Genomic DNA, 27,042 nt, shown 5'->3' with positions numbered 1-27,042 from the left:
CACAAGGTAAAGTACTGATGTGCAGAATGCAGCTGTTCTGAAGCTGCTGTTTCAGTTTTGGGGGGGACAAGGATGTGGACTCAAACTATTAGTCTGTCAAATTTATATCCTTACATGCTAAATTTTCATTCTGTTCTCTTGTGCCCTAGTCTGATTACCACTAATAAGCATAGATCAGAGGAGGCTATGATAACTTTCCAAATTTGAATTCCATGACCAAAGTCCTGTACCTTAAGACATTAAAAAAATATATCAATTGCTCACCTTAGATTTTTCACAGCATCATGGGGGATTTTCCAGTTCTGGTTAGAGTCACAGGCATAAAAAAGAAGCTGATGTTTAGACTCTTAAATTTTGTCAAAAATCTTCATATGAAGGTGGTGTTGGAGATTTCATGAATCTGTTGAAGCACTGGATTTAGGCCATCCATTTTTTCTTGCGTGTGCGTAATGATAAAATGTTTTTGTGCTTTTCGAGGTTACAGTGTTAATGGTTTTGATTTTAATGCAGATATGCTCTCAGATATGCAAGGTGAGAGTCTTCATGGAAGATGTAAAACAGACCAAAAACAAACCAAAAATTCTATCAAACGTCTGAACCATTCATTTTTTTAATTATATTGTACAGTGGATATTCACAAGGTGTCCACGAATACCCCATTGATTAACATTACCTACTTAGCTTATAGTACTGGCAGCATTCAAATAAAGTGGAAGTCATGACTGTATGGATAGTTCCAGGGAAAATATACAAGAGAAACGTGGAAAATTGTGATGCATTTGGATTTCACTTTTCATTTGTTTAAAAAAAAAACACAACAAAATAGTGTGAAAAAATAATGGAAAAAAATGAATTAATTTGGAACTGAATATTCAAAGTTGTACTTTTTAACAGTGATTTTGTATCTTTAATAATTTACTTACACTGTATCTTTCCTTTAAAAAGGAATCTTTCAGATATTGATCAAGATGGAAAGCTTACGGCTGAAGAGTTTATTCTGGCTATGCACTTAATTGATGTAGCTATGTCTGGTCAGCCACTGCCACCTGTACTGCCTCCAGAGTATATTCCACCTTCATTTAGGTAACTAGTTATAATTCTGGAATCTTGTTCACCAATTTTTGTTTCATGTGGGAAAGCTGTCCTGTGAGCGTGAAAAGCAAGATATTGGAAAATAGCCCTTCTTGGTTTTGTGCTGCATAGATGGCAGACAATGCCTTCTCATTGGGAAATGCTTGTCTACCTTTTTTTTTTTTTTTTTAATTTTGTGTTTATTGGAAGTGCTGAATAGTGGAAAAAAGCCCTGTCACAAAAATATCCTTGTGAGAGTACAGTTTTTGTCAGTGTTTTGCTGACTCAGCCTGGCAACATGGACTTAAAGGTTTTTAGTTAAACCTTATACTTCTGTATGTGTTAGAATGTTTTAGAAGTTAAAATATGCCCTAAATTTTCACTGTAGCAAATTCTTTTTTATTATTATTATTTTTTAAAGTTTTATTTGTGAATTGTAATGCTGAATCAGTACTTCTCTTTCTCTATTTCAATTTTTTTTTGGTGGAGAAACAGGTGGGAAGACAAGTTGCAGAAATGGAAGGAAATGTTTACATGCAGTCACAGCTTCATGCTCTTAAAGTATAGTCTTGAAGATGATAATTTTTTGTTTGTTCTGTGTGGTGTCTTGCTTTCAGTTTGACTATAGTAAGCTTTTTCTGTCTTTGCAACTTTCATTATAGTTAAATTCACTATTTCCCCAGCTTCAGACTGGTCATAATTAAAAGATCTTAGAGAGAGTTAAATGCATCTGTAGGCTACTTGATGCTTAGATCACCAGCGTGTGCTGTTGGTACTCTGAACAGTACTGTTATCATAATGACAAATGCAGAGTAAAATACTTCAGGCAATGAGAATTAAATGTCACTAACCATTACATCATTGCATTTAATTTATGATTCCATCATTAAATAATCAGTAAATTTGATAGGTGTAGGTTCTTTTAAGCAACTTGGAATTATCCTTTTATTGACAGAAGAGTACGCTCTGGTAGTGGCGTATCTGCTGTAAGTTCTGTATCTGTAGACCAAAGGTTACCAGAAGAACCAGCATTAGAAGAAGAACAGCAGCAACTGGAAAAGAAATTACCAGGTGAGCAAGCATAAATAGAGATGTGTTGTGTGCTGTTATTAGAGAACATCAGGTTATAAGCTCTGAACTTATAATCATGTTTTAAGAAATATTTTCTTTTCATATCAGTTTGTCAGAGGCATAACCAACACAATATTTCTTGGTCCAGCTAATTCCTGAATCATTTGTTCCTAACAGTGGAGATAGGAACAGCTTTCAGGCTGTTTACCTTAGGTACTTTCAATAGGGGAAGCACTTTTGCAGCCCTTTTATAGGACTGCGATTAAAACTTTACTACCTCAGTTTTCTGTCTTATATGCAGTATAATTTGATGTATATAGAGAGAGGCTTTCACTTCTGTCTGTGTAACAAAGTGCTTCCTTTATATAAGCTTTAGCAGCTCTGTTTAAAAAATAAAAGAGAGAAGCATAAAGTCTCAATGATGCTAAATGGAAAGAGACTTTTTTATACTTCTGGTCATCCCCTCTTGTTCTTTTTACACTTTTTGCTCTATTCAATTCTAAGATGACCAGAATCTCAAACAGTTGAATATGTAGCAACATGGTGGATTTATACAGTGCCAAGATAATGCTTTTCTGTTTTGTTCTAAACACAGCTCTCTATTAGACTTGAGAGGTAGCTCTTCCCTGCACTGATTCTTCCATGTGGTTATCTTTTTTAGTCATGCTTACTTAGCCTCTGCTACTTTGCCCTGCTTGAGATTAAACTGACTGGTCATTATACTGTCTTTTCTTGAAGACTGGTGTTCTGTTTTTCATCATCTAGTCTTACTGCACTGATGTTGATTAAAGGAAGGCTTGCATAGCACATCTAGTATCACTCAGTCACAGAATGGGTGAGGTTGGAAGGGACCTCTGTAGGTCATCTGGTCCAAGACCCTGTTCAAGCAAGGCCACCTTTAGTAGTTCCTGAATTTTGTTTAGTCTTTGAACTATGAATTAACATTCTCTGGGCTTGGTGACCTGTTAATATTTTGGAGTTTATTTTTGTTCTAAAGCCATTTATTTGCAGTTCGAGAACTACGTAGAGTGCATAAATCTTTCGCTATATTTGATGTATAGATTTTCTGCTGCAAAGATCACTCACATAGTGAATGATTTCTTGCTTCTTAATTGGTTTTACTAAGTCTAACTGGTTGGGGTTGTTTTTTTTATTGAGACTTCTGGAGGAGTTTTTATTACTAGTTTTATAAACTTTTAGAAGCTATCCCTTCAGCACTGTAACATAAACCAATAGCTATTGATTTCATTTTATTTGTTCTTCTGTTTTGATACTTTGTTGTCTCGATTTTGTTGAGTAACCATACTAATCTGTAGACTGTAAGAGGGCAGTCCTCTTAGAGCTTGGTGTTTCATCCTGTTGGTATATGTTTTCTTTGAGCTTTTTTCTTAAACAGTGCCTATGCTGATGACAAGCATTTTGCTCTTCTACCCATTTCTTTTAAACGATTTCTTTGACAGTTTCTTTTTTCCCCCTTTTTCCTTTCCTTCTAAAGCAATGGTGTTTATAATCACATTCTGTATCTTATCAGTCTGTATCTTAATATTCCCTTGAATCTAGTGGCTAATTTGAAATAAATAAATTTTCTCAGTTAAAACATTAAAATGTTTGAATTTCTTCTTCTGTGAAAATTGGTTATAGGTAATAGGAAAGAGGCTCAAACTTAAGAAAAGACAAGAATTCAACTGGTTGAGCAGATGTTGGGCCAACATGTCAAGCAGTTGGCACGTTCACACTTTGGAGTGAACATGAACTATCTCTTGATTCGGCTTGCATGTCAATAATTGAGCATAAGGGAAGAGAAATATAGAGTACAAAGTATGGGAATGGGACATAGAGGGTAAGAAAAGAAACAGGAGGTGATGTAGAGGGAATAATTTGGAGGAACCATGAGAAGGGGGTCCAGGGCATGTAATAGAGAAAGGATAACCCCTGATATTGCAGAAAAATGTGAGGGAACTTGTGCTGGAACTGATGGCATTGTTTTAGGACAGTAAATGATGAGGATGAGTATGAGCAGGGTTCTAGTCTTTGTGAGATTTCTGCACAATAAATTAATTAAACAAGCCATTTCTTTTCCTGACAGTAATGAGTTATCCTATGAGAATATCTAGTTTAAATACATTCTGATCATTTGCATAATAGCTTTTAATTAACATCTTTGTCTGAGTTCTTTGCCTTTCTTGTAGTAAAAGAAGGGCTGGTTCATTCTTGTGCTGTTACTATTGTCAGTGTATAGAAGAACTTCAGATCATATGTCTGCACTGAATAACGGGGGCTAAAATTCACTCTAATTACCTCAGGTTGTGGGTTTAAAGGGAACTACGATATAAAAGGTAATGATAAAACCTAGGATTGTCTATAGAGCTGTACTATCAGTAGTTGAATGCTGTTTCTAGTATTGTTGGAAGATTATTTTGCTTTTGCTTTTGCAACGTATTCAGCATACGTTGGATTTTTTTTCAAGACCAAAAAAAAAGTTTAATTCTCCTTTACCCCATGTTTCCACAAATTAAAGTTACATTTGAAGATAAAAAACGTGAGAACTTTGAACGTGGCAATCTAGAACTTGAAAAACGGAGGCAGGCTCTCCTGGAACAGCAACGGAAAGAGCAAGAGCGTCTAGCACAGCTGGAGCGGGCAGAGCAAGAACGGAAGGAACGTGAGCGACAAGAGCAAGAGCGGAAAAGACAACTGGAGCTAGAGAAACAGCTGGAAAAACAACGGGAATTGGAACGGCAGAGAGAAGAGGAGAGGAGGAAAGAAATAGAAAGAAGAGAGGTAACTGGATAAAAGGAAGGTGGCTATGTACTGAGATGTGTATTTGTTTAGAACAGAATAGAATGTGTACACTAAATATTTTACCATCTTTATTTTTAGTAAGCAAACATTTAAACAATTAACTTATATTTTGGGGTTTTTGAAGGGAAGAAAAGAGTTTGGCGATTTCTTTCTTAATTTTTCACATGAAGTGAAGATGAGATCTTTAGATTTAGGACAGTGTGTGCCTAGTTTCTGATTTCTTTAAAAATAATGCTAGTCCTCTTTAATGTAAAGAGATGTTTGAATTGGCATTGGTGACATCCATGATTTTCCTGTGTTGAGGCTATTTTTTAAAAAAAGCACATACTGGTTAATTTAACAAATCTGTTACATTCTCACATTGCCAATCAGTGCGGTGCAGTAGCATTTGTCTGTTCTTTGGAAAGACGGAGAATGCCTTATGTTAGAGAGAGATTTGATGCTATTTTGAAGAGTTTTTGAAATCTTAATGTGAAACAACTTATTAAATCAGAAAACCAGGTCTTGAATGATATTCTGTTAATTCACGTATCTTGTATCATATATCTGTACAAGTGAAGCACCAGTAGTTTCAAGCGAGCGCTTAAATGATTGAGCAATTTATATGCTTAAATAGAGATACATAGTTATTCCATAACTTAGCAGTATGTTTATATTAACGTCTTAATCACTCATTAGAATATGAATATCAGTGATTAGAATATTTTCTCAAAATAGATTTTTTGTATCTTTTTGGTTTGATTAAATGCTGAAGGCTGCAAAACGGGAACTTGAGAGGCAGAGGCAACTTGAATGGGAACGTAATCGTCGGCAAGAACTGCTAAATCAAAGAAACAGAGAACAAGAGGACATAGTTGTTCTGAAGGCCAAGAAGAAAACTTTAGAATTTGAGCTGGAAGCTCTAGTAAGTGGTGTTGCAAAATAAATGCACAAACATGTTAATGTCTGTGTTATAGTTCTATTTATTTTCTATAATTTCAACATCAAGTGTGGAATAGAAGTGCTTTTTAGATCCTGATTTCCATGAGAAGCATTCTGGTAAAACAAAGAGGTCTTTTTCTTTTTATCTAAAGAATGATAAAAAAAATCAGTTGGAAGGAAAGCTTCAGGATATAAGATGTCGGCTGTCTACCCAAAGACAAGAAATTGAAAGTACAAATAAATCTAGAGAACTGAGAATTGCAGAAATCACCCATCTGCAGCAGCAGCTACAGGTAAGGAAATTTTTCTAATTTTGTTCTTAGTCTTGCACTTTGCCCTCATTAACTACATCAACAAAACAAAACTTGGCACAAAATATGATGTATTGTTTTTTGTATATGAGCAATTATTATAGATGGTTATTTTTAAAGTTTCTGTATTGTTCTCTAGACATTTAGGAATTGCTTCCTACACTTGAAGGTATATCTGTGATTACTGCTTTGTCCTCATGGAGTCCTTTCGTATGGAATAGTAAATAAATGGATTTGGGGATGAGACGAATCGAATCTTGTGATGTACTCTTATTGTAGTGACTTCTGCTTCTGTGCCAAAAGGGATGACCTTTTAAAGTGACTTGATGATACTTTTGTTATTATAAAATTTTTTTTAAAAAGTATCAAAACTTCATTTGCCAGTTAAGCCAGTCATTTCTTGGTCAAGTCCTTGCATTCTTCTTTCCTGCTTTTCTGTTTAAAATTCTGTCAGATATGAAGATAAGACTTTCTGTTTTTTTGTTTTGTTTTGTTATGAGCATGAGTATTTTTTGGAATTTCTTCTTACTTTTTAAAACATCTCTCATTTCTGTTAGGTTTTGTGTGCATCATTACACCTGCCAACGGAAAGATGTCTTTCTTTTGGCAGCAGCTTGTTATAAAGTGTTGTTGAGGGATCGTTTTCTTACAGTATTTGTGTCCACTTGATACAAACAAGAAATGCTACAACAGGAAGCTTGTGACATTTAAGAACTACCATAGTTAGCTTGAAATCACATGCCTCCCTTTAACGAAATGTTCCTGTATTGCAAGCGAAAATGAAGTCAAACAGCGTTTGATGAAGTGTAGGAAATTATATCACTTTTAGCAGTACTGGCTCAGAGAAGCAAAAAGCTGGCTGTGCTTGATAAATCAATTCATGAAAAAGCACCCACTTACCTGGATAAGTTAAAGACTTAAGATCTTATGTGCACAGCCAATTTCTATGTGAAAGAAACCACCACTTGAATTTCCCTACCACTTAGATTCCAAAAAAATTTCTACAGAAATGATCTGAGATACAATAACTCATCATAGAAGAAGGTAAACAAGTACCTAGCAGTTGTCTTCTGAACCTAGGTGAATGCTACTTCAACAGTTTGAATATATTTGACTTCCTACTTTCATATGTAGTTTCTGTTAACTTGTTGGTTATTTTTCAACAGTTAGCCTCTGTATTCAGAAAGGGTAAGGGATCTCTTAGCTTTTGTCATTATATAACAAGGAGAAAACAATATGACAAAAAGTTGTCATTTGTTTAATAGAAAAGACCAATGTGCTACAGTTGTTATAGGGTCCCATTGTAACAGGCTTCCTAAAAAAAATCATGAGAAAATACAACGTTGGTTATCGAGAACTTGGAATGAGCTTCCACAGCTGAGTGTAATTAATAGAAGGTACAAATGAAAGAAAAAAATATATGAAATTGAACACTGTTAGGAAACAAGTAATGAGAGGATAGACCATCTGCAAGTAGATGTAGGTAAGTAACTTATTGAGTAATACTAGATTAATAAAAGGGCAGTATTCTCTGTAGAATCTTCAGTGGTGTTTATTTTTAGTTTTCTTGGCTGGTTGTAGGTGTGCTTTCCTTCTCTACTGCTTTTATGCATCAATTTTAGCTTCATCTATATGAAAGAAAAAGTGAAGGACATCAGAAGGATTCTTCACTTTCCTAATATTTAATTTATTCTTCTTATGAACAGATCACAATGATAAAAAAGCAGATTGCTTTTTTTTTTTTGAGCATTTTGACACCACTCTGAAATTTACCTGTTGTTTTAGAATCACTATCTTTGTAGCGGCTTTTAGCTTTCTCTCATTGCTGTTAGATGGTTTGTACTCAATAAGGGGTAGGGCACTTCTAACTATGCACTTTTTAAATTGCTTCATTCACAGTGACTGTGACAGCACTTCTGTAAGGAAAATTACATTTGACTCTCTTGGTGGTTGTTTTGTTGGATTTTTGGGATTGAGTTTGAGGGCTTTTTTCTTTGTTTGTTTGTTTTACGTTGATAACAATAGCTACAGCTTTGTGGAACTCTTTTCTTAGCAGCTCATTGTTTTCTACCACTAGTATTTCAGTTAGTTTTGCTTGAGGGGTTAATCACGATTATGATTTCAGAAAGAAATGCTACTAGTTAGCAGAAAAGGTCAATTCTATCTGGGGAGAACCTAGAAGAATGGAAAGATTTTTCCTGAAATAGATGAGTTTCTCCAATATCCTTTACATTTTACTGTCTAATTTATAGAGGAAAGAGAAGAGCAGTATGTGACTTTTATAAAGGCTCCAGTAGATTAAAAGTTAATATTGTGAATTCTTTTTGTAAAATATTATATCTTCACTTGGAAGCATTATAATTTAATACATGTGACAGTTGGCATGAAAAGTGAGATAATTAAAAGAAGTAATTATTCTTTAACCTATTAATTAGTTTAAAGATGGATTTGATTAAAATTTTTGGAAGAAATTTTGTAACAGTTAATACAGCATGATGAAAATCTGTACTAGTTACGTGAATCTCTGGTATCTGGTAGAGTTATATTTGCAGGGGTGTTTAAACCAGATGCATACTGTCTGCAGGGCTTCCGCTAGTTTTTTGCAGAGAGTTTTTTTGCCTCCTTGATGAACAGTTTGGTTCCCAAGTAATATGACTTTTCTTTGAACCATTGGGTGCAGAGTATGTGACAGAGACTTACAGTGTATTGTGGTATCTCAGTTTCTCATTTACCCTCTTACTCAGAGCATAGAGTCAGAAAAGAAAATTTTCCCTCATTGGATGTAAAATGACTTGTTTTTGATAGCTTTTTTTTTTTTTTTTTTTTTTTTAACTTCTGCTGCTATATAGAAATTTCTTGTTGCATGAAACTACAGTGTTAGTGATGCCATTAATTTCTTCCATCTGTTTCCTCAGTAGAACTAATGGATACAGAAGACATTCTTGGACTAGATCACTGTTGCACTGTTGTCTGTGATAGCAGGAAACAACTTGATCCTCGTGGTCCCTTGACATTCTCTTTTCTTAGATACACTCAAAATTATTCTGGGTATTCAAATTACTGGCCTGGATTTCAGTAGTAGTCTGCCCATTAAAAGCAAACACATTAAGTTTACATTCTGCTCTGAAATATTGTCCTATATTACTTTCTGCACTTGTAGAATGTAATTTCTCTGTAAATCCTGGATCGGTTTGAGATTTGTTCTGCTATTTTTCTTAACTAAATGATTCCTTGATTGGAATGATAGAATTTTGATATCTTTGTATCTAGAGGACCAGTTTCCTTTCCTTTTTTCTATTGAAGTTAATCCCTCAGTACATATAGTTGATTAGAGGCCATCTTTCTTCAGTAATACTATTTGAAAACTCAATTTCTGGTATAGCTGTGTGCAAGACTATATTTCTTTTAAAATTTTTCATCTCAAACTGTGACATGGAGCTTGCAGATATTTCAGTGGGAAGGGAGTTTGGTGGAAGGGTGAAGCATAAATGCAGAGAACGGTATTTTGCATGTAGTTTTAAAACATGTCAGTGGTGATTTATTGGGAACAAGGCAGACCTCCTCAGGCAGATGAGTTGGAAAATGCTGCATTATATATTGCTGTTCCTTTTTTGTTTCTAAATAAAGAAGACAGGCCCATGATAGAACTATCTGGCCTTCATTATATCCTTGAAGAGCTGAAAAGTGCTACAGACAATAGAGCTAAATTGTGAGACGTGTGACTCCTGATAGTCAAATGCGTAGCTTATCTTAATTTTTAGACCTTATGAATTTATGGAGACCTCGACTGCTGTGCTGAGTGTGTCTTCTGAACGTAAGGAGATTACAGGTGTCTGTGGTTGTTGCATAATCATAAGATCTGAGCCAAATACTAGGGTCTTCAAGACTGCCATGAGTTAGGTGGGACAACTATAAAGTCGTGCCACTGTGTTCAAGCTTGTGTTCTTGTGGTGAGAAGTAGAAACTTTTCATGAGTTGCTATGTGACATTTGTTGTTAGGGTTGTATTATTTCATTCACAGTCCTTTGTGACAAATTGAAATTGTCAGATGTTCTTCAAATGCCTGCAATTCAAGGTAGCTGCTGAAATGAACTACGTAGTTTGTGTGAGAGATGAGACACTGACAATTGAACAGCTTTGTACAATAAGCTGTTTTACATCATGCTTCTATAATTTGCTGTGATAACTTGAAGCTGGAGGTCAAGGCTTGATCCTCCAAAAAGAGCAAAGACTATATATAATCCACAAAAGGATGAATTTCTCAGTCTCCTATAATTTTGGTACAAAATCGTACAAATGTATGTTGAAATTTAGAGGCCTTAATCCTCTTTCACGAGTACTAAATATAGAACATTAGAGATCTCTATTCTCATCTAACAGTTTGTGTTGCATATCTTTGTCCATAATGTAAGGTGAAAGCCTTTATTTTCTTTGTATAAACTGATAATATTTTGTCCTACTTATTATTGTAGTTAATGTTTTTTTATTAAAATGAGAAGTAAACTGTTAAGAAGCATTTTTCTAACATATTTAGATACAAGAAAAGATGACTATATCTCTCTGTCCTCAGTTTCAATTACTTCTAATCCAACTTACATATTCAATGAGAAATCAGTCCTTAGGTAAAAAACTTAAATTTGATATTCTTACTTTTTCATATTCAAAAAAAACCAGGACAAATAGACAGAGAACCATTTCTGAGTGGAGGTACCATACAGATGGCGTTTCTGTAATAGCAATAATACATGATTAACTGTGTGGGAAAGTAAAAGGTGATTTCAGAAGAAATTAAAATGAAAGCTCTTATGACCGTGTCATCATCCATCACTTACCACTCTGCATTTTTATCGTCTTGTATTCTCTTCCCTTGTCGTCTTTTCAGGAATCTCAGCAGATGCTTGGAAAGTTGATTCCAGAAAAGCAATTGCTCAATGACCAACTGAAGCAGGTTCAACAGAACAGTTTGCATAGTAAGTGCATTTTTTTTGTAAGTCTAAATCTGTTTTTAAAAGCCATTGCATTGCATTACACAGCATACTCTGTAAGATTTTCTATGTTGCAAGATACAATTTGAAAAATGTTGTGTGCTGTGCCATGAAATTCTCGATGTATGAAAATATTTATTTCGTAATATATTTAAAAACAGGAGATTCTCTTCTTACTATCAAAAGAGCCTTAGAAGCCAAGGAACTAGCCCGTCAACAGCTTCGAGACCAGCTAGATGAAGTAGAAAAAGAAACCAGATCTAAACTTCAGGAAATTGATATTTTCAATAATCAGCTGAAGGTAATCTGAAACTTTTAATCTCTCTCCTAAATGTTCAGTCAATAAATTTAGTAATTTATCATGGAGAAGTATATTGAACTAAAATGATTGATTTAGAATGTCAGTGTCAGCAACATTGTGAAATCTAACATTTTTGTTTTTGAAGAAAATACTACTTAACATTCAAAGTAAGAATTTGAATAAACTTAATCTGCATAATATACCTAAGAATAAACTTGAAGTCTGATTCCAGAGCTGCAACTATAAGTATTAAATCACTATTTTCTACCCCTATGCATTGGAAGAACTACATGACTGCAGTGGGTCATCAAATCTGCTGGAATCAGTGCTTCAATTTCAAATCTTTGTTGAAGTTGCTTGTTTTCCAACTAACACATAGAGTTACTTATCTACTGTTTGTCAGAGCATACTTGTTCATGAATGTAGTTGTCTGTTGTTTGTGGTTTCATACTTTATTGATTAGTCTTTTGTTGAAACTGTGTGATTTTGTTTATTTCTGCACAAGAAAATTACAGAAGTTGCAAAAGTCAGTAGAGGAAGAGTTATTCAGAGGGAAGTTATAAATCAGTCTCTAGTTAGAATCACTTAAATAAAATAAAAACTATTTTACTATTTACTATTTTACTATATACTATTAAATTAAATAAAAATACTGTTTATTGTTTTTTTTCCCTAGCAAAATATTCCAATGCATAAGTACTTTATTTGCTATTTTTTATCTTTATTTTTATTTTTTATCTGTTGGCTTCCACTGAAAGCTGACAAGAAAAATTCTCAATTTCCTGCAAGACAAAATCAAGTTGTGCTACTAATATTTAGAAGGAAAAGCACAATGATCAATACATTAATATTTCTGTAGTTCTTTTGAAATTAGATCAATTATGACTATAATACATTTTAAGAAGGAAGGTGAGTTGGAAGTTATGCAACAGAGAGCTTTTTTAAATCTTAAAATTACTCACTGTAGGAAAAATGAAAAGCTGTAGATGATAACACTACCTGTTTCAAGGCAGGGAGGTAGAAAGTGAAGAATCTCTGAGAAGATATAACATACATAAAACGGAACTAAATATTCAGTTCACTTTAAAAGAAAACAGAACAGTTTACCTTACTAGCATTTTCTTTGTATACTCTATGGACACATTTTATCATGTTGTGCTTTCTAGCTGATTTTTTTTTTTTTAATTGGTACATTTTGAACCACATAGAAGATAAATGTGACCAAAGGATACTCATTCTAAAATTAGCATCAGCACTTGGTTTGATAATAGGTGACCCGAAGAGTGAATAAATGGGTGGAAAGGGGGTATATGCGAATAATCTTAGTTCCATGGCACTAAAAAACTCCAAGCATCTACATTTAATTTGGTAAATACGAAAGGACTCAATAACTAACAGGCTAAGAATTAGAAAATGAAAATTGACATTTAACGAAGACATTGATTTATCAGAGTGTTTGCCATCTATCTTGGCACAATGTGTAATTGTAAGCTATTTCACAGCTTACTGGGAGAATTGACTTCTGTGTTCAAATCGTAGTATTTAACATTATAACTTTAAATGCTGAAAATTAATGATGTGGAAAGATTTTGGGAAAACCTCAGCAGCCTTTCTTTTACTGAGGACATTGTGTTCTTGATTTCATTATGCGCAGACACAGTGCTTAATAGGATGACCACTTTGCAATGCTGAATTTTACTATTTTTGCCTTGCTGCAGATTCCTACTCTTGCTTGGAGGTGAATTTAAGAAGTCAAAATGTGGCTGTGGGGCAGTTTTACTAATGAAACTGAAAAGTGGGAACTTAGTTCAGAGAGAGTTGTATCTTCTCCCTTTTGTAGTTCTGTTGAATGTGTAAGATGCATTTTTGGAGACCTGAATATCTTTATTACTAGATTTAAACATCTGCATGCAAATACATGCCATTTCCTGGGCTCAGCGCAGGATGGTGATCATAGAATCATAGAATGGCTTGGGTTGGAAGGGACCCCAAGGATCATCAAGCTCCAACCCCCTGCGACAGGCAGGGCCACCAACCTGCAGATCTGGTACTAGATCAGGCTGCCTAGGGCCCCATCCAACCTGGTCTTGAACACTTCCAGGGATGGAGCATCCACAGCCTCTCTGGGCAGCCTGTGCCACCATCTCACCACTCTGTAAAGAGCTTCCCCCAGACATCCAATCAAAACCTTTCCTCCTTCTGAATCCCATTGACAGAGAAACTGCTTAGAGGACCCTGTGTATGCAGCACTATTTTAAGGGCCATTTACTCTTATTGAGGGAGCTCTCAGAATATTTTGTATGTGAGTCTGTACACAAAGCTAGTGAAAAGAGTTCCTGAAACTCTTAGTTTGGTTACAGTTTATGTGAAGTAGAAGTTCTGCTCTTTAATCAAACCAGATCATAGCTATGTCTTAAGTAAAAATGCTGCACATTAGTCTAGGAACCTGAATAATTATCTGATATTTTTAACATAAACAATCAGAAACTGATGACGACCTTAAGATGCTACCATTGGAAAGATAATCTTTTTTTTCCAATTTTTAGTAGTAATTTCCACAACTAAAAGTGGAATGACTTGCTTATTTACTTAGTGATATTGTGCGTAAACATTACATGTTCATTTGGTGCTAAAATATTATACAATTTATATAATTATCAGTCAGCTGTATAGTGTTTATGTTAAAATGTAAAACATTTTCAAATAATGTATCAAAAAATTCAACCATATGAGCTCTAAATAAAAGTTTATTTAACTTAAAAACCAAAGAAAACTATGTAAAAATAGAATGTATTTATTGGAAATGTATTGTTATGAAATAAATGAATTTAAAACACAGTTTTTAACCAAGGATTTTCCTAAATTATCTTGTATGTTTAAAAATAATAGTTTTTTTTCTATGATGATCTACTCTTCTGTTGTGCTCTAATGTACTGAGAGATGCACGTTTGATGGGTAGCTGTTGGAACATCACTCTAATTGACACTGTCTCGTAAATCTGTTTTCTATCAAATGATGGAGAGGCACTGGTGCTTAACTATATACTACAACTAAATTCTGGGCTAGAAACATAATGATATGATACATTTTGTGAATTCTCTTAAAAGAGAAGCATACGTGGGATACTCTTCAAGTATATACTATCCTGAAGTGTTTTGCACTTTCCTACTAGGAGAGAGAGTACTTAGTCAAAATGCTTAAGTTAATAAAATACAGAGCCAACATTGGAAATATATAAGCTATTGCTCTCTGAGTACAAACTGTATGCCAAAACTAACTTACTAGTTCTGATTAAATGCTTAAGAGACAGTAAGTTGACAACAACATAAAATCATTAACTTTTATCATCGTTATTGAGATCTATTTCTCATGTTTTGTTTATGAATAACTGTTGTATTATTTCCTATGTGAACATATATTTACGTTCTGCAATGCATTTCAAATTCATTCTCTTGAAACAAGCTACACTTGATCTACTGAGAGCTGATAGATAAATATGCTGAGACAGCACAACATAAAGTGAACAATTTAACTAGTGTCTAGTGTACCTTTTCTTTGATGAGACTATAAGGTTTACTTGATGCTCTAATATTTTTGGCTACAGGTCAACATTTCAACACCTATCATATGCAGTGGATTGCACTGCATTTGCTTCCATGTTTCAGTTTTATGTGAATACTCAATATTGATGTTAAATCACCTTATATTTGCTTAATGTCTTAATAGCATAAATGACAAACTAAGGAGATAAATGACTTCTGATGATAAATGACCAGTTCTGTTTCCAGTGAAACTATTCAATCCTCCAAAACAATTTATTTAAATTTCTTATTAATGCCTTGGAGCTCGAGTACTTCAGTTACTTCTGTTTCAAGTTAACATCTCAATTGTTCGAAATTTCCTTAGGGTTTGTTTCTACTCAAAATTTTTCTGGAGTATAAATTATCATTAATGCTTCAAAGGAGATAGATCCATGGATCTTTACTGGATATTTGTAGCATCACCTACTCAGTTTGAGCAAACTGATAGAATTACCTGACTGCCACTGTGCCACTGTGGCTTTAGCCTAAAGCCACCAAATGCACTTGTTTGGCAAAGAAATGAGTACTTTAGTTTGAAATTGATGAAATATCTTTTGAAATGAGATTTGTGAAATTTTGCTGCAGAAGTCTTGATTGTACTTGTCTACAAAAATGAGTGACGGAGTTTGTAACAAGGTTGAAAATTAGGCCGCATCTTTGTATCGTTAATTAAATTGTAACAGTCTAACTCTCTGATCCTCTTGAAAAATCTTAGCCTAGAACTGTAATAATTAAATTTGATACAGATACTAGTAAAATGAACTAAATTCACTTCTAAATCTCACAATGACCAGTCACTACACAGCCAAATAAAGCAATTAAAATAGTTGTTAATATGGTTTTTGTCTCCAAAGACCAAGTAGCTATTTCATACAGCACTGAAGAATCATATATTTTAGAGCTTATCTGAGTCATTCCACAAGAGAAAATGGTGTTTCTGAAATATGTTAGTCTTGCTGAGAAGCTATTCTCAGTGCCTGCAAAAAGTGGTGAACAACTAGATTTAAGCTCTTAAGAATGTTTTACATTTTGTGTCATGTTCCAGTTGTTGTCAGTCCCTGTCTAGTCAGTGTGCACTGGACAAGTCTTGCATACGAATGCCTGTTTACATTTGAGCATTTCTTTCTTCCAGTCAATGGCAATGGAAGATGCAATGCTGCAGTGCCTGGCAGTTCTCCTGGGCTGCGTCAACTACTTAGACTCCTTTCTAAAGGTCTCCATGCCATACTCAGGCAGTACACAACTTTCTCAATCTGAGTGATGAACCTCCTCCAGTTATGTGCTTCACTTTTCCATAAACAGATGAGTGTGCAGTGTTTAAATAAGTTAGTATTTAATAATAAGTGCTAACAGTAAAGCATAACTGAAGAGAAGAGTTTGTAATTTTATCTGTCTGATCCTTAGTGCCTAAATGAGAAGTGTGCCTTGATTTGCAACCTGCACAAAGTACTAGTTAGTTACTTTTGCCTTTTGCATATCTGATACCTTAAGATTTGAAGTTAGTTGCCTCTTGTGGTCACAGTGTTCAGAATTTTTAAAAAGAAAAAGCTTTTATATTAAGTAAATTATTCCTACACAACACTGTAATTTGGGATTCCAGGTACGAGAGAGATGACAATACTTTCTCAAATCCGCCATAGCTCTGAAATGGGGTGAAAGGAAGAACTCTGTCAAGGCGCTTTGGGAGCTGGGGAATAGGGTAGAGGAGCATTTCCGTGGGGAAGCCTCAGTGAGTACAGAACTGTAGGGTTCAACAAATGCTCCTGTTTGTCTCAGAAGATTAGATGGAAATCTTGTATTGTAATCCTTGAAGAGTGTTCTAAGCTGTCAAAAAGGCAAAATTTGGGCTTAAACAATTACATTTTTAAAGTTAAGGTTTTCATAGCAATATGACTTGTCTGTATATAGTTAATATTACTCTGCTGTATGAAATTCATATTTTAATCCATATTCAGTATGACGTGAGTCTCAAAGTTATTTTTATACTTGTTAGTCTGTTTGTGAAAGGTAATTTTTCTCTCTGCTTTTACGATGTTTGTTGTCCTGCACACCAGAAACAAAGAGAGCATCGTTATGTCCTCAGAGTTACAATATACAATTTGTACAGATTTTAAGTTGCTTGTGTTTGTAAAAGGTGAGTGTAGGACTGTGCTGAATATTCAGTAAATGTTTCATTCTGTTGACTGTTGAAGTGTTACTATAATTCTGTTCAGTTGATGTCCTATAGCAGTAGATGTGGTAGATCTATCTGTGGTAGATGCTGATTATTTCTTCCCTCAGCCACCCACTAATACTTGGCAAAGCAATAGAGCATCTACCAGTGGCATGAGACACCAAGAAAATCTTTATTTCTTCCTAGCTGGTGCAAAGAGGGTTATTTACTATGTTTTTTACTTCAAAATATTCTATTCAGTGCCAGCTGTAAAAGTTAGGTTGGATTTTCTCACCCGTTACAGACAGATATGCCTCACAGAAGAATCTCTTCACAAAATACTGAACTAGCATATTGCTTTAGCTGGGAAGGAATAATATGATAAAATTTCTGTGGATATCTTTATAAACTTTATCTTGAGATCCTCAGTTGAGCACATACATAAAATGACAAAATAAGCAAAGAAAATAATTTAATTATTTGAACAAGACTTAATGATGCTGCTTTTTGTACTACATATGATAAATGACTTGCTTCGGACAGACATGGAGAGATGGCTCATAGCTGGAACTTCCAAAGTTTTCTGTTTGGCAGTAAGAGTGGCATATATTGTATGTTCAGTAGTGTGATAAACTTATGTGTCTAAATTGTAGTTAAAATACAGTTTCGGCAAACCTTGCAGTTAGACATCTAGTAGAAGTAAGTAGTGTTTGGTGTACAGATGTATTGTAAACTCTGACTTTTATGTAATTGAGAATCAGGGATGTTTTTCTGAACGGAGCAAAATACCTATTTCTGAATTAGAGATAGATTCCTCCTGATTCTGTGAGTGTAGGTGAACTGAATTATTCTTTTTAATATACAAATTTCTTGTTAAGTAAACTAAGCTCATGTATTTGCATCTGGATTGTTACATTTAAAGTCTTTGTGATTTTTTTGTTTTGTTTTAACTATGATAGTCCTCAAGAATACTCTTCAAGAATTTTGGTTCTTCTTTCCTTGCTTAGTGATTATTCCTATTTAATTGCTAGAACAACAGACATTGAGGAAAAGATGCAAAGGGAAGAAAAAACTAGAAAATGCTATCACCTAAATAGTTTTTGCAAGGAACAGGTTATCTTCAGTGTTACCATGTTAGAACTGTACGTGGCTACCTCAGTTCTTTCTGTTCAATAGCAATAGCAGGGTTTTTTTTGTCTCATTGACTAGGACTCAGAAACTTGAGCTTCTTGGCATGCATAGTTCAGGGACAGCAGAGGAAATGAATGTGAAGGAAAACAACAACAAATAGAATAACAAAGGATTTCTGAACTAAAGATTATGCTACAATTTAATAAAGATTTAAACTTAGGAGACAGAAACCTGTGCTTTGGATAGCAGTATTTTTACCCAGAAAAGAGTGGCAGCTAGTTGAAAATCATGAGTACTACTCAAGATACTCTATACTTCTGAGCAATGGCATTTTTAACTTCATGAGCTTTGTAAATACTTCATTTTGCACATGTGAAGACTTTTGTAATCTACCGAATACTGTTGAAAGCAGTTTTTCACATGGCCGACTAAAATCATATGAGTGATGCCTCTTTCTCCCTGCCCAATCTGTGCTTTCCCATATCATCTCCAGCCAGCAACTCCTACAAGGGGCAGGCAGAGCAAGCAGATGGTGGCAGCATATCAGTCCCAGATGGAAAGAAAGACCTGCCAGTAATCTCCTGAGAAAACCTCTTCTCAGGAGGTCCTGGCACAGCTGCCCAGAGAAGCTGTGGAGGTGCTCAAGGCCAGGTTGGATGGGGCCCTGGGCAGCCTGAGCTGGTGGGGGCAGCCCTGCCCATGGCAGGGGTTGGGGCTGTGTGGGCTTTGTGGCCACTTCCAGCCCGAACCATTCTGTGATTCTGTGAAACTGTGCCATTTTTTATCTATGACCTTAAAGATTGATGCTGTTTACCGCCAGTGCTTTATTGGCTGTATGTTTTGTCCTTTGCACTTGTACCTACATACTTTTAAAATGCAAATATGGGTTCAGGTGATCATATAATGAAGACAGTGTCTGTGATTCCTTCAGAAAAGTTAACTGGAAACAGGAGTCAAATCCTTTGTACCTCAGTGGAAGTGTAGCAGCATGAAGGAAGCTGATATAATACATCAGTTATTGGAAATGATCTCTTGCTGTGGTTAGCACTGCAGAAAGGTCTGGTGCAGACCACATCTAGCTGCAGGAGCAGTTGTCCAATTGTGCGTTTGCTGCAATATGCTGATAGCTTTATTTTCTCATTGTTCCATATGGGCCAAATATGATGCTCATTCAGCCCATTATGCTGAATATTGCTAACACTTTTCTGTTTTAGAATTGCTTTTCCTCCTTCCAAAATAAGGCAATGTGTGAGTGTTTATAACTGTAGGTATTCAGGGTTTAAAATTTTTCCCAAAGGCATTATCCTGCCTGAATAATTCTGGTGATTTCACAAGAGTAGTTTACTTTATACTCTGCAATATCTATTCTAGATCCTAACTTTTGGCTAAGCTTGCATGTCACTATGGAAAATAATGATGGTCATAAAATATAGTATTGCCCAAATTATCTCTGTATTTCAGTAAGTTTCATGGCCCTAGCAGAGTTTTATTTAAAACTTGTATAGGAACTGATTATCTCTCTAATTATGCTGAACTCAGTTTTCATTGAATTTAAAATTGAGGATCATTAAGAAAATGGGACTGAAAGCTAGAACACGAAGCTCAACTTGACTTTTTAAAAACTTATATCCATATGTCAGAAATGTTTTAATACCTTGCAAAGGTCATGTATTACTTCTCTTAATAATGTAGTTTTTTGGCTTGATCTTAAAATTTGATGTTGCATAGTGCAGTCTTTAAGCACTAATGCATGGTTTAATTTCACTATTTTTCACAAATTTTTAGACACAACGTAAATTCAGTCTGAAAATTAATGAATATTAACTTTCAACTTTTATAACTAGGAAGTTATAAATCATTTTGTGAGATTAACTCAGTTATCATCTTGGCCCTTTATTTGAATCACTTGAAGTCTTCATCTGTGAATTTCTGAAAAAAAAAATCACACTACTTTCAAGATAAACTATTTTAATGCCTGAGTAAGTGAAGATAAAGCTTTGTAGGACACAAGAACTAAACAAACCTGCTTACTGTCAGTCGTATATTTCAATAGAAACAGAAAATTACTAAGATACGAGTTTAGAAAGAATTTCCTGTTTCTACATAGTTAGTGTATCTAGATGAAACGTTGTCAAACTTTTGTCAAAATCTTAAAGCCACATTTTAGTAAAGTCTGACTTGTTTCTTAATCTTCATCTCATCTAGTATGGGTAAAAACTAGGAAAATATTAAATGGTTTATGGTCCTTTGAAATGTACCTTAAATATCTACCAATGCATTTGGCATTACTAGAAGTTTGAAGAGATATCCAACATTTGTGATTTTTGTTACCTCACAATGAAAATATATGAGGCCATTAATTATGATTAATATAGCATATGTTTACACGTTCTTTGCTTTTTTTGTCTAGGAGCTGAGAGAAATACATAACAAACAGCAACTTCAGAAACAAAAGAACTTGGAAGCTGAGAGGCTGAAACAGAAAGAACAAGAAAGGAAGACAGAACTGGAAAAGCAAAGAGAAGCTCAAAGGTAGCAAAGTGCTCAAGTTTATGCCCTTACTGCAGAGGTGTTGGAGTGCAAAGCATTTTGCAACAAAGTCAAACAAACTTCATGTTTCCCAGAGCGTAGTCTGATCTCAAATAATATATCACTAAATGGCAAAAATATCCAAGACGTAGATCAGGTTTCAGTTCAGTGCAGATGATTTGTTTTGAAATCAGGAGAATCTTTTTATTTATCCTCAAATGAAAAGCATGTTGTGGAGGTGATCTAAATCTGTACTTTTAACTGTCACATACTTACAGATTTCAGCAGCATTGCTTAAAGGTACTTCTACATGTAAGGACATAGCTAATATTTTCTTGCTACACACTTGAAGAAGTTTTCGAATGTATTTGTATAATATTTATGTAAAGTGAATGTCATATAATTTAATGACTACTTTTATTCTGACATCATTCATTTGTAGCTGCTTGATTCCATTTTTAGCAGTTTAGTGTTTTTTTAAGCTATTGGGGACCATAGAGACCTTTTTGAAGAACTCCTAAAGGTAATTTGCTTTAGTAAGTCTACTTCCGTGCAGAATTGTATGACTGTGGGAATAATATACAGTTCTGAGGAAAAAGCAGATATGTTAGATGTTTTTTTCACTTCCTCCCTTTACCTTCTTCCAGCTCCAAAACACAACAGGTTTTTCATTTCTTACTGAATGCTGAGGTTGCTCTGTAACTCTGTTAGAGTTCTGTGGAATTATCTTCTGGAGGAATAGACTTTACATGTGAGTTAAAATGAAAAGTCATTGAAATTGGTTTTTAAATAAAAAGACAAAGCAACTTGAAGTAATAGAGCCCTGCAGCTACTAGTAGTTTAAAAAGAAAATTCTCTCACTTGTCTGAGAGTCACAGCTCTTTCTTTAAGAATTCATACATTCTTCTTTACCTTTTAAGAGTCACTGTTAGAAAATGTGTTGGGGTGCTTGCTAATTTACCAAAATAAAATTACCAGATCTGACAGGATACAGAAAAGCCGTAAGGATTACACTTTTTATTGTCAATTATGTATAAGGAAAATCTCTGATATTTTGTTTGACTAACTCAAGAAAGATTTTTTACTTATCCAACAGGAGAATCCAGGATCGGGATAAACAACGGCTGGATCGAGTGCAACAAGAAGAAGAACCTCAATGGCAAAAAAAAAATCAAGAAGATGACAAGCAAAAAAGGGAAGAAATAATTAAGAAGAAGGAAAGTGAGGATAAGGGGAAACAGGAAATCCAAGAGAAACCGAGTAAGCTTTTCCAACCACATCAAGAACCAGTTAAGCCAGCTGTCCAGGCTCCATGGTCAAATGCAGGTAGACGAAAAATTCAAAAAATACTGTTGCACATACCTCACTTAAAAATTATTTTTGGTTTGTCTTCTCATGTAATACAGGAAAGTACTACGTTTCAGGATTGGATTGCTCATTTTGTTGAAGTAAATAATGTACGATTTGAGCTTTAGATTCCAAAAACTTGTTCACTTTTAGGCTTCAGTATTTTTAAAAGTAAGATGTTAAGCAGACAGAATAAAATGTAGTTGATGAGACTCACAGTCCAAATCAAAGGGAGAATCTAAGCTGTATGTTTGTGTAAAATCCTGCTATAAGGTACCAAAAATTACTACAACACTTCTCATTACAACTCTTGTATTGATGTGAATTTTTTATAGTGTCATGCAGTTACTTTTTTTCCTCCTTACTATGCATGTTGCTTACTGAACAAATGGCCTGAAGTCTATGATAGAATCTCTTCTACTATGCACTTGACCACTTTCAGCTGAGAGCTTTTTTCAGTATTATAACCTAATTTTTTGCCCATGTTTGGAATTGTGGTACACTCTTGAGTAGCTTTGATAATTATGCATGAGAATTAATTGGGATTGTAATATTTGTTTAAATAATTGATCAGAGGACTGCATAAAAGGGAAATTGCTTTCTATCTTTTAGCTGTAATCTAGCTTTTATCAATTATATCTATTTGCTAGGTATTATTTGTACAGGGCAAAATAGGAACTGCATTATACAGGAGAAATGTAGCTTATCTGTTTTTTCTCTAGTCTTCTTTTCACTAATAATGCATCTGTAATACAGCATGTGATTTTTAAAGCACCAATCTGTAAGTGACCTCTTTTCAGCTAATCCGTGTGTATTAGAACATTTTGAGACATCTTTTTTGAGACTATATTCAGGCTGCAATTGAGGCTGCTACATAAGCAGGCTCTAGAAGTATTTGGGATACCACTGTTGCATGCAAGAACATTACTGTTTGAATTGAACCTATAGGTTAGTGATCAGACTTAAACATAATCAGTGAAGCATTTGATAAGTCACGTGTGTTGCACAATAAGTACACAGTTCTTTCTGTAAAAATAGTTGCATATCAAAAAAGTTAAAATATAGTAATTTTTTACATGATGTTAAGAAGAGAGAACAGTATGAGTTACATTTGAAATCATTAATTTTCTTATTTCCTCTTGTATAAGAAGAGGTTAATGTACAATATATAAGGTATTGGGTTTTTTATTTATTCAATTTTATCATATTTTTCAAGTATGGAAAAATGATGTGTTTTTTTGTTTGTATCTGTGTTTTTTTATTTGCTCAGGAAAAGCTCCACTAACAATTTCTGCTCAGGAGGATGTAAAAATAGTGTATTATAGAGCACTGTATCCTTTTGAATCAAGAAGCCATGATGAAATCACTATTCAACCTGGCGACATAGTCATGGTAAGAACAGACAACAGACTGTGATATAATTGCTTGAAAAAATAGTTCAGGTTTTGTACTTGTGTGAGAGAAATTAATATGGCCAGATTTTTTTATTTTTTTATTTTTTTTTAATTTGAGAACAATATTTTAGTGAATACCAAAATAAACAGGATGTGACACAATAATTTCTTAATTATGGATAGCTTCTTAAAGTTCATTGTATTGTAAAACTGAAAGATAATTTATGTGTAGATTGTGCTAGTTTTAGTGTGCTGAGCTGTGTGTGTCTGAGATGCAGAGGTGTTGAAAAGGTTCCTGTACATGGTGAAAAGTTTCTTGTTCTCCAGGGTACCCAGGAAATACAATTCCTGTTATTTTCAAATGAGAGTATGGTTGCTATGGGTTAAATAAAAAACTGATTTTGATAGATAAAGAATGTTTCTAATAAGAAATTTATTTTCTTAGATGAGTAATACAAGAGCGGGGGTAAAAAAAATAAATAAATAAAAAAAGGAATAATTTTTTTTTATTAAGAGAATGTGATGTCCAGGGTAGCACAAAGTGAAACAATTACACTTAGCTGCAAGATGACTACACTTCTGTCATGATCCCAGCAGTGCTGATGTAGTCTTTGTATTGTAGCGATACTTCTCTAACAATACTGGAATTTTTCTACAGCTCTTTTGGTCATTATTTCTGACTTAATGACCTAATTTAGTTGTAATTTTAAAACTGTATGATTTACTCTCTTTTTTTCATGAGGCAGTTTTACATTTATTCTCAAGAGGATATGAAGTAGATAAAATATCACTTTTTAAAAAAATGGAAACCTGAAAATGTAAAAATTTACTTGCAGGCATGTTGACACAGAAGCATTTCCATTCATTTTTTAAGAGTAGTAGAGTTACTGGAATATAATCTACCTATAAGCCTATAACTGTCATATTAATATTCAAATTCTTGGAAGCTGGTTTCTGCTTGTATGCATAATTATATTTTAAAATTTCAGTTCTGATGTTAATGACTACAGTAATGGAAATTATATTAATAATAATAAATTGCTAGTATGACCTTTGCATGCATATGTCTGCTCATAATAAAAATGCCTGGCGTGGATATCAGATGGTATCTTTCTCACTGTGGGAGGGTATATTCATTATAGTGTTTCACCCCAAAAAAACTGTTTTAGGAGCTATTGTTTTTAGCACAGTAATAATGAATTTTGGAAAAAAATTACACCTTGTAGTCTGTCCTAAATTGTAATGGTAACTTTAAAGGAAATGCATCTATTCTACAGAGATGAGCCCTCATCTCTCAGCCTTTTGTTGTGCCACAGTGAAATATTTGTGACATGGGAATCTGCTTTTGGAAAATAAACGTGTATTCTAGATTAGTAGCAGTACTGAATGACTTGTAAAGAGGACCAATCCCATTCTGAATAATACTGCAGTTTTTATTGCTCTTTATCAATAAATAGTATAGGTGAGTGTGTTGTTAAATTAGAGAGGATGTGGATACATGCGTGTATTTAGGCTCTAGAAAATGTTCTATCTTACTTTATTGGAAAGTAGATTATTGCCTAGGCATATAATGTTGTTTGTTTGTTTGTTTCTTGAGGAAGAGTAATCACCACAAGGTAGAATCACAGGGAAATACCATTTTGCCAAAATAAGAACTTAGGGGTAATTTGAGTCTTCTTGTATCTTGTTTTGGACTTTAACTTACTCCAGAAAATATTCTCTACCTCTCAGTTTTCTTTACTTAACATCCATTTAACAATAATTAAACCTGATGATTGATTCCTGTGGGATTTATCTCCTGCTCTGCAGTAATTGCTTAAATGGGCTACTCTTAGAAAATTAATGTAAGACACTTTTGTGAAATGTGTTATAATTCTGCCTTGCTTTAAATCATTGCTTTCCTGATGGAGGTTAAAAGGGAATGGGTAAGTGTGCTATATGGCTGTTAGGAAGTCTACGCAATTTATTCATGTTCATAAATCAAGATTCTGTTATCATGTAGTTTATTTGTTTTTTTTTAATTTATGTAGGAGTAAAATAACAAATCAGCCCACATTGTCAAAAGTAATTTAAGTGCGGTGAACTGGAACTTACTTTTGATAACGGGCATTTGGATTCCTAGACTCTGTCTTCAGTGTTTGTCATGTCATGTGGTTCCACAAGGTTCCAGTCAGTTATGTTTATTGGAAAATAGTAATTTACAAGCTTACATGTGAAAGTGCATCTGATTTCTCATTTATGACATAAATGCAACTCTGTAGTTATGTTGACCTGTGCAGTTAGGAGTTTACCGTGTTTAACAAAACAAACATTATGAGTTTAGAGTTTAGACACAGTTACTCTAAACACAGTGTAGAGTAACCGTGTTCTAACATAGGCAAATTTAGCATTTCCTCATTTTAGTGCTATAAATGGCATTGTCTGTGCAAGCTTATGAAGCCATGTGCTGTGCCTATATATTATATACAGGAGATATCATGCAAACTGTCACTGCTATGAGTAAAGATTAAAATGATTATAGGGGACTGCAGAATTCATTATGTCAGAATGACTTGGGGCTTTAATAGGTGTACAGCTTGTAAATAGCTTCATACAATAGCGTAATACACTTTTACACTGTGTGTGAATGTTGGGGTCTGTCATGGTGAAAATGAGGAGAAGGAGGAGAGTTCAGTCTGAAGGTATTTGCAAAAGTAAAGACAAGAAGAGCTTTCTTCTGCTTTGCTTTTGAGTATGTGTGTTAGTCAATTGTAGGACTGATACATCTTGTGAAATGATTTAGAGAATTTGTGAGGCTTGGGCTGTATTTTTTTTATATCTATTTTTTCAGTAAAGGATATTTGTATTTTAATTTGAATTTCTATTTTCTCAGCTTCTTACCTTTTTATGTATGTTTAATTCCTTTCACTTTAACATTGTTATTTCTTTCACTATATAGATTGATTTATAACCCTAATTATAACTTAAACAAGCTTTTTTTTTTTTTCTGGAAACAAGTATATCCTGTGCTGAGAAAGCCATGCTTGGTTCAGGGCTCTGTCTGTTCAAGACCTTATTATGTGCTTACTATTATGTATACAATGTATGGAATTATTCTCCTTTGGAGGGCTTTCTGACAAAAACAGATTCTGCTGGCATTTGCTTCTGTTGGGTTCCATCTTGGAGCAAATGAATGGATTCTGTTCTTACTGATTCTCTTTGATATAATTCGGCCTGTTTAAATAAACTTAATTCAGTGAAATACAGTTGAATTATTGACTAACTGAACTGCAGTGACTTGGATAGCAGAATGTATGTTAAATAGAAAGCTCAAAGAAGAAGAAGCTCAAATGGGAGGACTAGAACAATTTCATAATGCTAGTTTGTTGTCGGTTTTTTTAGTTGTTGATTGTGAAACTTAGAATGACTGTTCTTTGTAATGGATACATAGGCAGCCTTGTTGTGTT

General features: G+C 34.3%; 1 protein-coding gene across 3 annotated transcripts in view; it reads left to right on the top strand.

Moving 5' to 3' along the window:
* ITSN1 (intersectin 1) overlaps positions 1-27,042 on the top strand; it is a gene marked incomplete at both ends in the record, with an annotated part of 89,229 nt that overhangs the window by 20,724 nt on the left and 41,463 nt on the right. For 2 of the 3 annotated variants that reach the window (XM_079549705.1, XM_079549704.1), the window contains 10 exons: positions 946-1,083; positions 2,027-2,142; positions 4,661-4,923; positions 5,699-5,848; positions 6,018-6,158; positions 11,059-11,146; positions 11,323-11,462; positions 20,737-20,858; positions 21,952-22,181; positions 23,473-23,594. In XM_079549705.1, the coding sequence (XP_079405831.1) occupies positions 946-1,083; positions 2,027-2,142; positions 4,661-4,923; positions 5,699-5,848; positions 6,018-6,158; positions 11,059-11,146; positions 11,323-11,462; positions 20,737-20,858; positions 21,952-22,181; positions 23,473-23,594 (1,510 nt within the window). Of the gene's footprint in view, positions 1-945; positions 1,084-2,026; positions 2,143-4,660; positions 4,924-5,698; positions 5,849-6,017; positions 6,159-11,058; positions 11,147-11,322; positions 11,463-20,736; positions 20,859-21,951; positions 22,182-23,472; positions 23,595-25,506; positions 25,522-27,042 lie in introns of all 3 variants that reach the window. The other variant, XM_079549706.1, reaches the window with a different exon arrangement.

Source organism: Tetrao urogallus, assembly GCF_951394365.1.
Source record: "Tetrao urogallus genome assembly, chromosome: 1".
Classification (NCBI taxonomy): Eukaryota; Metazoa; Chordata; class Aves; order Galliformes; family Phasianidae; genus Tetrao; species Tetrao urogallus.
This window is presented reverse-complemented; position numbering and strand designations above follow the sequence as displayed.